This window comes from Tenrec ecaudatus, chromosome 7 (assembly GCF_050624435.1).
Source record: "Tenrec ecaudatus isolate mTenEca1 chromosome 7, mTenEca1.hap1, whole genome shotgun sequence".
In the NCBI taxonomy this organism is placed as follows: domain Eukaryota; kingdom Metazoa; phylum Chordata; class Mammalia; order Afrosoricida; family Tenrecidae; genus Tenrec; species Tenrec ecaudatus.
In genome coordinates, this window is record NC_134536.1 from 165,464,135 (window position 1) to 165,479,204 (window position 15,070).

The 15,070-nt window shown below is 47.3% G+C and overlaps 1 protein-coding gene and 1 pseudogene across 4 annotated transcripts in view; both read right to left on the reverse strand.

Moving 5' to 3' along the window:
* ILRUN (inflammation and lipid regulator with UBA-like and NBR1-like domains) overlaps positions 1-15,070 on the reverse strand; it is a 99,389-nt gene that overhangs the window by 13,128 nt on the left and 71,191 nt on the right. For 2 of the 4 annotated variants that reach the window (XM_075555496.1, XM_075555497.1), the window contains exon 4: positions 8,887-9,215. In XM_075555496.1, coding sequence (XP_075411611.1) covers positions 8,887-9,215 — 329 coding nt within the window. The remainder of the gene's footprint in view (positions 1-8,886; positions 9,216-15,070) is intronic. The other 2 variants (XM_075555498.1, XM_075555499.1) reach the window with 1 other exon arrangement.
* On the reverse strand, positions 1,894-8,854 carry LOC142453819 (putative ribosome biogenesis protein RLP24; annotated as a pseudogene).

The window sequence follows — 15,070 nt, forward strand, 5'->3', positions numbered from 1 at the left end:
CCACAACCAGAGGTCTGTTGCTGTCACAAGGAAAGGAGCTCCCTGGTGACCCAGTAGTTAAACCTTGGCTGTTAACCAAAAGGTCGGTGGTTCGAACCCCCCAGCTGCTCCATGGGGAACCTACGTGTCCCTCTGTTTCTGTAAAGCTCACGGCCCAGGAAATGCTACAGGCAGGTCTAATCTGCCCCATGGCGTTGCTGTCAGTTAAAATCCACTAGAGGGCAACGAGGTTGTTTGGTGTTTTTTGGGGGGAGTGGGTGGGTAGGGGGGAGTCCAAAAGACTGCGTTAATGACTATTTCACTGCCAACGAGAGTCTAAGCCCAAATGATGATGGCAGTTTCTGAGGGGAAGCAAACCCTCTTTCCCGAGGCAGCTGAGTAGAGCCTCATTTTCGTGGCTGCTTAGAGGGAGAGGGTCTCATAGTAGAGGCATCACACATCCGATCAGCGCCTGGCAATAACTCCTCTAGCTCTTGGCTAGACACGGAGAAGTACGGGAGGAAGCCGCTCTTCCTGCTGCTGGGAAGTGATGCAGGGTGGCAGTGAGAAAGCAGGCTCTGCGGGCACACTGCTTCCATGCACGCCCTATTTTACCTCCTCCTGGCTGTGTGACCAAGGGTAAGTCATTTAACCTGTGAGCGGCAAATTCTGCGGATTGGGATGGCAGGATGAGGACAGCACTCAGGCCACAGGTGTGGGGACCAAACGCAGGACTGCCTGGCAAACACCGAGCCCCGGCCTCGGGGAAAAGAGTACTCGGGCCAGAAGCAGGCAGGTGACTGATGGTTTTTAGAGTAAGCTATGTAGAAACACCTGGGGCTCCTTAAACACGATACGTGACCATGTCAATGTGGCAAAAGAAAGTTCACAAGCCCCCACCCAGGGGCGAGCACGACTTCCTGACTGTTCTCTCGAGGCCTGGAGCGGCATGCTTGTGCCACCCACCGGTCCTTGGAAAGACGAGCTGGATCCAATAGCAAGCGGCTGGGCACAGCCGATGTCCTTCCGGCTTCCCTTTGAGTCACCTGGAACCTTCTCACTGAAAGGAGCCTCTAGCTCAGCAGAGAGGAGGACTGAGGTTTCATGGCAGTGCGAAGGTTACACCAAAAACTCACAAACCAAACTCAGCCATTGCTTCTGTCCACTTCAGAGTGACCCCATATGGCAGAGCAGGACTGCCCCATAGAGTTTCCAAGATTGTGGAGGAAACAGTCTGATCTTCCGAGTGGCTGGTAGGTTTGAACCACTGACCTTGGGGTCAGTAGCCCCACATGTAGCCCACTAGGGCACCAGGGCTCCTTTGAAAGTTACATGAGTGCCCTTGAAAGCATCATAAAGGATCCCTGGTGGCACTGCGGGTTAAGTGTTGGGCTGCTCAAGGCAAGGTCGGCAATTCAATCCCGTGAAGACTGACAGCCTTGGATCCCTACCCAGTAGTTCTCCTCTGTCGTGCGGGGGCACTAAGAGTCCGAGTCAGCGCACTGGCAGTGGGCAGGTTCTACCCATGTGATGCCATTTGCCACCTTGTCCAATTCAGGGGCCTATGAGCGGATAACGAACTACTGGGCTCAGTTCCAGGAAGTAGGTCCAGACCCATTCTCTTCTTGCTAAGTCAAAGTAACCCTTCACAGTAAACACAGAGGCCACAAATCACTGCACTGTCGGCGTTGCCTTTCCAGGACCCTGCTAACCCCTGCCATTGTTTTCTGGTCCTTAAAAAAAAAAAAATCCTTTTATTGGGAGCTTGTACAGCTCTTATCACAATCCATACATACATACATCCATGTTGTCATCATCGTTCTCAGAACATTTTCTTTCTATTTGTGTCCTTAGTATCAGCTCATTTCCCCCCCTCGGCCACCCTCCCTCCCTCATGAATAATTTATAAATTATTTTTTTTCATGTCTTACACTGACCAATGTCTCCCGTCACTCACTTTGCTGTTGTCCACCCCCCAGGGAGGGGGTTATATGTAGATCATTGTGATGGGTTCCCCCTCTCTACCCCACCTTCCCCTTACTCTCCTGGTATCCCTACTATCATTATTGGTCCTGAGGGGTTCATCTGTCCTGGATTCCCTGTGTTTCTAGTTCTGATCTGTACCAGTGTACGTGCTCTGGTCTAGCCAGATTTGTAAGATAGAACTGGAGTCATGATGGGGGTGGGGGAGGGAAGCATTAAAGAACTAGAGTAAAGTTGTATGTTTCATTGGTGCTATACTGCACCCTCATTGGCTCATCATCTCTCCCTGTGACCCTTCTGTAAGGGGATATCCAATTGTCTACAGATGGGCTTTGGGTCTCCACTCCAAACTCCCCCTCATTCTCACTGACATGATCCCCCCCCCTCTCAAGGAACAATTTTATTGTAGTCATTAGCCATGAATGTTTGTCATCACATGAATGCTGCTTAGTGCCATTACGCAAACACAGACCGTTTATATTCACAATTCACTTCTGTACTAACAAAAAGAATCTCCATCATTTACGTTAGTGAATATTTAACACTAAGATGCAATTGAACATCTATGACATATGATGATTTATAGACAGCAATGTAGATGCATTTTTAATCACCTTTCAGTCGCATGACTGTACGCTAAACAAGTAAACCAATCACTGAGAAGTTCCAAGTCTTCCAAGCTTTCAAGTGCACAGGTAGACAGCAAGAGTTGCAGGCAGCAAGGTGTTTAAGAAGCATCTTCTATATCCACATCCTCTTGTGATTTCTGCACCACTTTGCCTTCCAGTTGCTTTCCGTTGCCTGCAAGAGGTGCCCGGATAAGATGGGAGTTTTGCTTACCTTCTTTGGTGTCCTGAACGTTCTGTAGCGCTTTATTTTCCTTTAGCCCGCTTCAACCTTCGTCACTGCATCAGTACTTCTGTCCCACAGCTCTCGCAGGTGCTTGACAGGCTCATTTCTACGCTTTTCAAATTTGAACGAAGTATCCACTGTGAGCTCTTTACCAGCGGCTTTCCGGAAGGCCTTGGTCCACCTGACCTTGCGAGGATTTCGCTTCTTCTTAAAGTTTTTATGACATTTGGATTTACAAAATCTGAATACATTCCTGTCAGCAGGTACTCAAAAATCTCCCACAAACTCTTTGACCATCACTTTCCACACGAGGCTGTCCTCTTCATCTAGCAAGGCCAGTGCCTTCAGACTACACACGATGTAGAAAGCACTTGCAGTCATTGTGTACGGACGTCATGCAGTGGCCGGGGTAAATGGGCCCAGAACAGAAATAACACTTCTCTATATGCATGTCGAACCTGCGTGGATGCTACCCCGACATGATTTTTGTTCTGGGTCTTTGATGTCTAATACCTGATCCTGTCGACACCTCATGATGTGTGTTTCTTCCATGCAGGCATGTTGCTTCTCTGGTAGATGGCCTCTTATCTTGAGGACTTTAAGACCCCAGATGTTACATATAACTGTTGATAGCCAGGCACCATCAGCTTTCTTCACATTTACTTATGCACCCATTTTGTCTTCAGCGGTCTTGTCGGAAAGGTGAGCATCACAGAATGCCAGATTATCAGAACAAAGTGTTCTTGCATTGAGGGAGTGCTTGAGTGGAGGCCCAATGTCCATCTACTACCTTAATACTTAACATATACATACATAAATCTGTTTCCCTATTGTTATATATAGATTTACATATGTGCATGCCTGTATTTAGACCGCTATTAATGCCCTTTGCCTCATAGTTCTTTCCTCTATTTCCTTTGACTGTCTTCTTGTCCCACTGCAACCCCTGCAGTTTTTAACCCTCGAGTGAGCGGAGAGCAAAGTCTTCTATGGGCCTTGGCTGACAGAGGTGGCAGTGATTAGAAGAGCCTGACTGCCGTAATGAAAGCAGTCTAAGCACACTGCTGGGGGCCGTCAGGGAGAGCTGTATGGGAGCGGGCGGGGAGAGAGTGGGCAGGCAGGGCAGATGGCAGTGGTTGCCGCTGGAGGAGCAGATGAACCTCCCTACCAAGATAATGACAACTTTCTCCTTCTGAACCAGAACCTGGTGGAAGTAATCACAGTGACTCAGCCTGTAATCTGCCTCAAAGGAGCATACAACACATACCGGCCTCAAACATTACACACAAATAAATGAGTAAGAACACCAAATAAATGGATCTGTGATCCGTTTGCAGCTCCAGGTGTAAATGATTACTCGCCTGGAGACAGCGCAGTGCTGGGCTGCCCCAAACAGCAGCACCTGGATTTCCCTTGACAGCCACTTCTGGCTGCCCTGGGCCAGTCGATTTGGCAGTGGCCTTATTATTCTGTCAGGGCTTCTTTAGAAAGCATCTATTCAAAAAATGGCAAAATTTCTAGAAAAAAAAATCTAATTTTAGTGAGGACCCTCCCCGCCCCTAAAAAACTGCTTTCATACTGTCCAATTAGAGGCGAGCCAGAGTGCTAGACCCCACAGAAGTCAACAGAGCAAGCACCTATCCTACAGTGACTGTGGTAGCCGCCTTCAAGGGCTCTTGAGGAAAAGCACATAAAAAGGTTAATTAAAACAGTTCCTAAAAGTCGCCAGTACTTGATATGACTGTTCAGTTGCGACAGGTCAGCCACAACTGAACTGACACTGAGGGCAGTTGACTTCTAACAAAAGCCAGCAGCTGCATTTATCGATCTTTGGAGAACGTCAGCATAGAGGTATGGGGGAGGGGGAACACAGTACCCCCCAAAACGGGAATTTTCCCAAAGTATGTATTTAATTTTTTAAAAATAAAACAAGCATCACTTTCAAAGTACTCTCCATTACACTTAATACATTTGTCAAATCTGTGATTCCATTCTTGGAAACATTTTTCAAACTCATCTGTTTGGATGGCTGATAGCACCTCCCTTACTTTTTCCTTCATCTCTACATAGTCAAATTGCTGTCCTTTCATGTCCCTCTTCATTCCCGGAAACAACAAGAAGTCACATGGAGTGAGGGCAGGTGAGTAAGGAGCTTGGGGCAAGAGAGGCATGCTGTTTTTTTGCCAACAACTGGCGCACTGAGATGGTCATGGTGGCAAAATCAGTCCCCTGTCTGCCACGAATCAGGCCTTTCTGGCAGCATGCTGTTACAGAATCTTTTCAGAACCTCTAAATAGAAAGCTTGATTAATAGTCTGACCTGGTGGAACAAATTCCAAATGTACTGAGTCGACATTTTCATCTATTTGAGAAGTTGACGGGCATCAACATTTCACCTTTTTTGAAACGAGAAAACCAATCCTACATTTCAGTGTTTCCCATAGTGCCATCCCTGTAAGCCATGCTCAACATCACAACAGCTTCTGCGGCATATTTCCCAAGCAGAAAACAAAATTTCACAGCTGTATGTTGTTCTCTGAAATCAGCCATCACGAAAAAATGAGGCTCAAGCCAAACTGTTTTTATGAAAAAATCCACTGTGGCCAGAGAAAACAATCCCAGAAAATGCTAGGCAGAGCTTAATTCTGTTCTGTTCTGTTGGGGGGCTGGAGGTGGGGAATCCCCTGCTTCTGTGTATATAGTTGTCTGACTTCCCCTTGACAGTTCTCACACAGGGAAGTGTGCTAGGCGCTCTAGGCTGTGGGGGTCAATGAGGGCAGGCATTCCCAGCCAGTTTCCCCCCAGGCCGAGCCATGAGCCCAGAGAGCTTACCATGATCAGGAGCAGGTGTGGAGGGGGCAGATGCACCATTACATTGACATAGTCATCCAACCCTCACCAAGCAGTGCATGCAGCAACCTTTTCATTTCATCCTACCAACCTTAGGAAGTTAAACTCTAACTGGAGGCGCCAGGAAACTGTACCTGCATACTAAAACCGTGCTCCTGGGCTTTGGAGACAGGGGATTTCTTTAGAGTAAATCCAGGTTACTGTGCACTCTGTGAGCCCTGCCATCAGAATAGCAGGCCCCCCTCCCACCAATCCAATAGAGAGGCACCTGGGTGAGGAGAAAACACTTTTCTCACTCCAGGTCCTGGGGCTCTCCTTCCTTTCTACGCACTCTTCATAGAAAGGGTGCTACTTATCCTAACCAGCCTGCGGCTCTGTGTGTCCCCAAGGGATACAAAACAGTTCTATTTTTATCGCCTGGGTGAAGGAGTCACCACCGCGTTAAAGACTCAGCAAATGGGAGCTCTTTGGCAGCCACCCTCAGTGTATGCCCCAGCCATTGTATGGGCACACACCCCGGCCCTTCCCACCTTGATGAACCTGGCCATCACTCTAGTCCAGCCTCCCACACAATAGAAGGATGCAGGGAAAGCCCAGTTCTCCCTCTTCCTGGCCGGCCCCTGGTTCTGCGTCCCAGCTCTGCTCTCACACTGAGTGTGTGATGCGGGCCAGCTTCCCAGTCGCGCAGAGCTTTTGTTGCCTCATGGAAAATGTGATGATACACCTAAGGTGCTTGGCAACAAGTCTGGCACATGGTGAGCGTTAAAAAACAGCTTGGGGATTTGTGTGATATCATTTTGTCCAGAATACTTCAGAACCTCAACCATGCCTGTCTTTAAAAATAAATAAATGACTGACTCTCAAGCCAAATGCAACTATTTAGGATTATCTCTGCTTTTAAGCCTCACCCTTGGCAGTCCTTTTTCAAAACCATCTGTAATGCTTTTATCTCCAGCCCCCAAAGAACACCCTGCGACCAAGCGAGCCAACCTCCCGCAATTTTTACCACATCTCCCAGCCACACGTTCCTTACTTAGTCTGCCCGCAGCACGTACTGTTGGCCAACCACTGTCCTTCTGGTGTGCTCATCTTCCCACAGCTCCGCCATCCTTCCCAGTAACTCATCTCCCCTTTAACGCTCACTGCACTCCCAGCCACCCAGCACCCACTTCCACACTGTGCTGCTCTCTACTGGTTAACTTCAAACTCCACTCAGCCTGTGCTTGATCTCCGCTACTGGACTATCATCTCCTATAAAGGATAGGGATCAATTCTATTATTCTTCTTGAGTCTCCCATTACATCCCACTTCATTCCTCAAGAGCCTTCAGAAGTGGAGCTGACTCAACTTTAGCTAGAAATACTTCCAGAAACCTTGCTAAAGGGTCACCTAAGTGTTTTCTGAATCCACTTGTTTAGGTGACGAGCTAAGGTCTCCAGCATCCCTTTGGGATCTAACCTTGCGTCCTCCACTGTGGTAGTCAGCAGTCTTTAACACTACTTGTCCGAACGAGCCTCTCACTCTCAAGCCCATTCCAACTCAGCGACAAGACAGAACTGCCCCTGTGGGTGTCTGGAGACTAACTCTCCGTGGGAGTAGAAAGTCTCCTTCTTTCTTCCATGGAGCAGCTGGTGGTTATCAAACTGATGACCTTGCAGTTAGGAGCCCAAAGCATTATGTCCCTGAGTCCTTAAAAAAAAAACTCCACCAGCTCCAAGAACAATCTCAGGAGCCTCACCATAATCAGCCTTTCCAGAAGCAATAGCACCACAGAACACCGTTCCTTCTACTAGGTCCACAGTGAGGGATCAGGCAGCTCACATTCGGGTAAAGGGTGACCCACTGTAGAAAGCACTGGAACGGCTTGCTTTGCCAACATGACCTTCCCACTAAACTCAACTGCCTCAAGTTTGCATTCTAACAGGCGGCGCTTGCCACCTGGAACAGTCACACTAATGAAAGGTTAAATTTAAGAGGAAAAAAAAACCCGGGAGAAATAAGAACTTAAAGAAAAATATTTTATTAGGATGTTAAAATGCCAAAAATCTTTCCTCAAATTTACAGGCAATTTACTGCCTTGCCAATGAACTTCTTTGTGTCCTATAAAACTAACATGACTCCACAAAATCCTTTATCCATCCGATCGCTCAACCAATCAATTCTTTATTAGATTACTCCCAGATGAAATTTCTTACTAGACTGTGGAGGACAAGGAGTCATATCATCAGGCACTCTTGATCTAGACCAAGAAATTTTCAACTACTGGCAAGAAAAAGACCATTCTTACAACATCAGCTCGATAACCTCAAATAAACATCGACTTTATTTGTAAAATTTGCGGGTGGATGCCAACAGGAAGCAAGGGCAGACCTGACAGTGTATGTGGTGACAGAACTGACGCGGCAGCATGACTAGTCCGAGAAGGCACAGCATTGGCATGGGACCCTGCCACAGGAACCACCTCCAACAGGGCTACAGACACTCAACACAAGCAACAACTGGGAACCCAAGTGTGTGGAAGACACTGGTTTGTACCAAGCCAGCACGGAAAGAAACCGATCAAGAAGGTAAACACCTAAGAACAGTGTCCTACAGCCGTCAGAACATTTTAACTGAACAAAACAATTTGCTTGTGTATTTCCCATATGTGCAAAGTAGAAAAAAAAATCACTTGGACCGCCAAAGCTGAGTGACAGGGCATCACCAAGAAGACATGCAGGCAGGGGGAAATCAAGTAAAAGCTCAATGACAGTATTTAGGGTAGACCAGAGCTTGGCTTTTTCTCAAAAACAAACACACAACAACAACAGCAAAAACCCACCTTAGAAACAAAGGGCAAAAGCAGGAACCAATTATGAGGATAAGTCGTGGTTGCTCTCAACTTCAGATACACTTACATGATAAGAATGGCGGGTGATATTTGACTTTTTTTTTTTAATCCTAAAGGTGAAGAACTTTGTTCTTTAAATCCCAAACCAGAGCAGATAAACGGGGGTACACCATCAATGTGCATGAAGCAGCATCTATAGGACATGAAGATTGGGGGGCGGGGGGAGGGGAGAAGGGGTAGGTTTTTGTGTTGTTGCTGTTGGCAGAGCTAGGCAGTCTTAAAGAACCTCTTCCGAGGTGTGGCAGTCCAGGCTTTTAAGTTTGCCAGGGAAGGGGTATCACAAATCCCAAGGCCCACCACCTACCCCTTCTCCTCTTCTCCGAGGGCACCTACCTTACTGTAAGTCACTACTGATAGGTTGTTTGCGTGACTGCTGGGGGAAAGATTTACAGAGTTCTGTGAGAGTCTATTCTGATCTTGCTCAGTTTGGTCGGGAGCAGGAGCCCATGTGTTTTTGCTGATCGAGTCGAACCCGGAACCCCCAGGGTCTTTTAGGTTGTTTTCATCTGATTGTCGGTTCTTTTGGGGAGAGGCAAACGGGTTGAAGTTTCCTTCTACCTTGCGATGTGGCTGTGTGTTGAACTCCGTTTCAAAAGATGACAGCTGCTGCGTTACTCCTAAAAGTCCACCCACCTCCACACTGAGAATCACCCAGATGACATCTGAAATAGAGAGGTAACTCACATCAGTACCAGGCATGACTTCAAACATCCCAAACATCACCCCAACCACAAAGAGAAATGCACGTTAAAAGCGTGCTGATAGAACAGCCCTGTGTGTGTGTCTCCATTTGTTCGTTTGTTTTCCGGTAATGTCAAGTTCAAACTCTGATACAAATTCAGCAGACGTCTGCAGTGAGTCATGAAACTACTTGTAAACAGCTTTCCAGCTGACTCAAAGGTACAGCTCTATTTGGAAATCATTAATCCATAGGACAATTGATCATTACATAGAACACAGAAGCTACTAATCCCAGAATTACCAGCTTTAAAAATTTTTTAAAGTTTGCATTAGTTTAACTCAGAAAACTCATAGCATGGCTCCTTTTCGAGTAAAAATTTTAAAATGCTTTTAATTACTAGAATGACATTTTGTCGGCTCCCCTCCATCCCCCAGCGACTTAAGAGTGACCATATATTGTCCAGACTAGGACACATGAGAGTGAAAGAGGAAGCTACTAGTTGGAGCAGCGTAGTAGGGTAAGCCACCAAGCAGCTGGGGACATGGACCACTCTGGCTATTGCCATCATCTACTGGATGCGAACAGACTAAGAACTTAATGTGCCTGAGACTTTCTAATGCAATCCCATAAAGAAACCCGACCACATGTCTCTCCTGAAGCCTTCCGAGGAGACTGTTCTCAAAGATGCACCACGGGGCTTCTCGCCAAATTCAGTTCAAGAGTCCTCCGTTGCCAGGGGTAACAGTCCCAACAGAAGAGCAGAGAAAGCCATTTCCTTTGATGCTCAGCACGTCTCTTCTGACAACAGTGGCATCTACTTCCCTGTTGGAAGCTTTTCAAGAAGCAGAGTACAGAAAGGCCAAGAAACTTTTTAAGTGTGTGAACCCTGCTGAAAACAAGCATGTAGAAAAGTACCCCCGTTCCTGAATAGCTGTTGAAAGGCTGCCAGGAAAAGGCAAAGGAATGGCATCAGTTAGCTACCTAGAACATAGAAAATCACAGCTTTGTTCCAGATAGTCCCTTTGGGTCTAAAGAAAAGTGGGTGATGGGAGACATCGGGCAGTGTAAGATATGACAAAATCTGGCTAGACCAGAGGATGGACACTGGTGCAGATAGGAACCGGAAACACAGGGAATCCAGGGCGATGATCCATTCAGGACCAGCGGTGAGAGTGGCCATGCCATACTGGGAATGCAGAGGGAGGGTGAGTTGGAAAGGGGGAACTGATTACAAGGATCTACATGTGACCTCCTCCCTGGGGGACAGAAAACAGAAAAATGGGTGAAGGGAGACATCGGACAGTGCAAGATAAAAATAATAATATATAAATTATCAAGGGTTCATGAGGGAGGGGAGAGCCGGGAGGGAGGAGAAAAAATGAGGAGCTGATGCCAGGGGCTTAGGTGGAGAGCGGATGTTTTGAGAAAGATGAGGGCAATGAATGTACAGATGTACTTTATACAATTGATGTATGTATGGATGGTGATAAAAGCTGTATGAGCCCCTAATAAAATGATTTTTTTTAAAGAAGAAGAAGGGGTCTAAGAGTGTCATGTAGCCCTAACACTCAATTCCGGGTTAGGCCTTTTAAAGCTGGACTAAGTGGTGGTACTCAAAGAGCTATGAGCAAGAATCTGGTAAGCAGCGAGGCAGTGACATCTGCTGTTTACTTCTGGAGCCAGCAACTCCTCTCATCTCTAAAAGGAGGTAAGTCATCCACACAGGATTCCCTGGAAAGCCAGACACCACCGGTTAAAGAAAACATAGGTCCGCATACCAGTACCAAGGAAGCAAGTACTATCCAAGTTCACGGGCTGGTTTTAGTGGCAGAGGCCTGGTCATGCAGCATGTGAAAACCTGGGACAGAACCAGCCGTGGTGGTCAGAGGCCTTGAGTTCCATCTTATTTGCCCCTTGGCCTCTAAAAATGTTGGACCGATAGCCTGGAATCCAGACGAATATAGGTATCTGCCAACTCCAGTTTGTCCAGCAGTCCGGGCTTCCGCCTGGGCGGTAAGGCTGAGGCCTACACGATGTAGGCCTAAAAGCCACACCCTGAGGGAAACCCAGCCTTGCCGCTTGCACTGGCTTTCCAGCCAAGGTGACACTCACTGCTCATTTGCCCACATGGATATGCCTTGCTTTCAAGCACACTTATTCCTACTCCCTGTCTTCCACTCCTCTCTCCACAAACCCTTTTCTAAGTACATGATATGCTGAGCATGCTCAGCTCCAGGTCCCATCTTTCATTCTCTCGGCTTGGGATACCAAATGCTGAGAAAGGGCAGTTTTCTGATAGCTGGTATCAACAAAGGATACCCGAGTGGCACCCTTCCACCTCTTTAAAGGAAAACACTCCGGTGTCGTCCAGAGTGACTCCCAGAATGGGTCACTGTGCCTTCTGCAGCCTCCTGCCTCAACTACCTTGATTCCCCTCTAGACCTCACATTTCTGAATGGGAGGGCCCCATGCAGTGGACAGGCATTCTGTAACCACACAAACTGAAAAAAAAAAAAATCAAGATGGACCCAGTAAGCTCAATTCAGAGAGCTTTGACCTTTCCTATTTGTGGTAAGAGTACCTTGGTTACTGAGACAAGAATAAACTGCTCTTGTTTTGCAAACTATTTTATTACCTGTGATGATAACATCAGAACTGAATGGACTCTTAAAAGTCACACCAAACTCGTCACCATCAAGGTGATTTCCACTCACAGAAACCCTATGTACAAGTTCCCAGACTAGACATTTTTACTGTAACAGGCAGCTTCATCTTTCTCCACTAGTAGCCCAACACCTAACTCACAGAGCCACCCAGAGACATCAGTTTCTGAATGAAAGATCTGGGCCCTAGGAAGTAAAAGTGAAGAACCCAAGATCACACTTAAAGTTAGAAGCAGGAAGAGTAGTCCAGATGGTGTCCAGGTAGAAATCACCTGCCCGGTGCTCCTGTTGTTAGACCAAAAAATTAAGAAGTGGGCCTGGGAAGCAAACCCGAAGAGAAAGCAACGAGACCAATGGTTCCGGAGGGACCTGGGGGGAGGAGGAGGCAGGGGAAGGTGAGCAAATCATGCCACAGACAGGGAACAGCTAGGGAATTAAACAACAAGGAGGATGCAGAGATCCTAGGGGTGTTGGAACAACAGCTATCTAGCTGAGGTGAATTACTAAGAGGCTTATGAAGGGCAAGTGTGATGGTGGGACAGGAGAACGGTAAAAGGAAACAGAAGGAAGGTCTAGGAAGCAAAACTATGGGTATAGGTATAAACAGGAATAAATACATGTAAATATACATAATTCATACAAATATGGCAGTACATTAAGGAAGTGGATGGACTTTGGGCCTCTGCTCAAGCCCTCCCTCAACGCAAGAACACTTTGTTCTAATAACCCGGCATTCTATGATGCTCACCTTCCCAACACAATCAATGAAGACAAGATGGGTGCATAAGCAAATATGGTAAAGAAAGTTGATGGTGCCCGGCTACCAAAGATATAGTGTCTGGCGTCTTAAAGGCTTGAAGTTAAACAAGAGGCCATCTAGTAGAGAAGCAAAAGGGCCACAGGGAAGAAGCACACAAGCTTGTGCAATTATGAGGTGTCGATGGGATCAGGTACCAGGCATCAGAAGACCCAAACCAAACAAACAAGCTAAACATATTGTTTAGAAAGAGGTGGGGTGGCGCAGAGACCCCAAACCCATCTGTAGACAGTAGGACATCCCCTTCACAGAAGGGTCAAAGGAAGGGATGAGTCAACCAGGGCGCAGTCTAGCACCAATGAAACACAATATTCTTCTGGTTCTTTAAGGTTTCCTCACTCACCACTACCATGACCCCAGTGCTGCCTTTCAGCTCTGGCTAGACAGGAGCAAATACACTGGTATAGACAAAAGCTCACGACACATGAAATCCAGGTCAGAAACAGGAACAGAAAGGGCAGTAAAGATATCAGGAGGGTAGGGGGAAGGTAAGGAGAGGAGGAGAGAAAGGAGGAACCGATCACAATGATCAACACAAAACACCCCCTACCCCCAGAGGAGGATGAATATCAGAAATATGAATAAAGACAGCAGTTAGCATAAAATATGAAAATAATAATGTATAATTTACCAACGGGTCCACTGTGCTACAAGGCCTCTACTGTACTCTAAAATAAGATCTATTGAAGGAAATCAGTACAGCAACTAGAAAACTGCATTTTCAGACTCTAGGAAGTAAAGTTGCAACAAATGAGAGGCAGGACAAGACTACAGTAGGTCGAGGAGGGCCATCTCATGCTCTAGCTCCCAGAGGCTTCACAAGGACCACCTACTGGCTGGCCACACAGGCGCACTTACCTGCGGGACAAGCACCTCATCCCAGAGCAGCCCTTCTCAGGAGAGCAGTGGGGCCAGTTACCAGCCATAAATGGTCACGGTGGAAAACAGCACTGTCATCATATGCATGGGAAGGGTGGGCTGAGACCTGTCTCTAGCCTGCACAAGATGCAAACAGAAGCCACCTAAACCAGGTGACAAACTACGGCAGCAGTAGGTTTCCCTTGGCGCTGGACTGCTCAAGAAGCAGCGTCAACACCTCATGAAAACGAATTGACAAAGGCGCTGCAGAGTAGAGTCAGAGCTATGGCCAGGACTGAAATCTTGCAGCATATCACCTTGGGCCTGTGCAGTGTTTCTTTCTAGTTTTTGTGTTCATGATTCTACCAACCAGGATTGGTTGGGTGATGGCTTGTCCTATGAATGGTCTACTTTATAGATCCCCCAGGGCTTAACAGTTTGCAATGCAAAAAAGTGCATGAAACCACCCTTGGGCCTGTTTCTTGTCCTTCGGAGGACCAGGCCTTGACGCTGCTAAGGAGCTTGCTTAAAAGCAACCAGCCCGACAGTGGGAGAGCGAGACAGTGGCACACAGAGGGATGCTCCTAAAGGAGAAGCAATTGGTTATGAGCCCTTAAGACTGAGGATGCGAGAGATGATGGCAACAGTCTGAGGAACTGGACCAGGTGACTGGCAGATGGTGTGGGAGTAGTTACTGCGAGTGAGCTGAGCGCCTTTAAGCAGGAGACTTGCTGGCATAGGGGAGTGCCTCCGGGCATTTGAGGGTAGAGCCACAAGAGCTGTTAATGCTGCTCTGTGAGGGTTTCGTGACAGAGGCAAAGCCCAGGTGAAAAGAAAAAAAAAAAAGCCTGTTGGCAGGCACAGCCAGAAAGCAGCTGAGAACCACCTTGGGTGAAAGCTGCCCTGATTGACAAACGACATCCTTTCTCCTGAGTTGTACACCGTTCCTTCTAAATGGCACTGATCCTTACTTCTTTAAACCACGCAAGTGTGAGTGTAGTCTGTGAGTTGTGTGTGGGCACTGCAGTGAACACAGAGAAGCAGAGTACTGTTGGGGGAGGGGGGGTACAGAAGACTGATGTCAGAAATGGTGAAGATTCAGGAATGGAGATATGTGTGACTTCCACCTCACAGGAAACTGCTTTGTTTATTAAGCCCAGTTTTTTTACTCTCCTGGGTCTGTAGGTACACTCAAACAGCTTGTCCCTGGGAGTGTGAGACAAGACTGCCAAGGTGCCAGGCGGCTTCACTTGACCTGAGTCAGCACATGGATGGAAAACGACTGTGGAGGCCACATCTACATCTGGAGGTTGTGGATTCAAATCCTTTTGGTAGGTCAACACAGCGTCAAAGGAAACATACTCCCCAAAGATTAAGAAACACCATGGGTCTGGAATGGCAAAGAAGCTTGTGAGTTGCGGGCTACCCGCTGTGGGCTCACATTTCACCTTGGTAGGAAAGCTGGGTATGCACCGCTTCGCTTCTCTGCGAGAGACG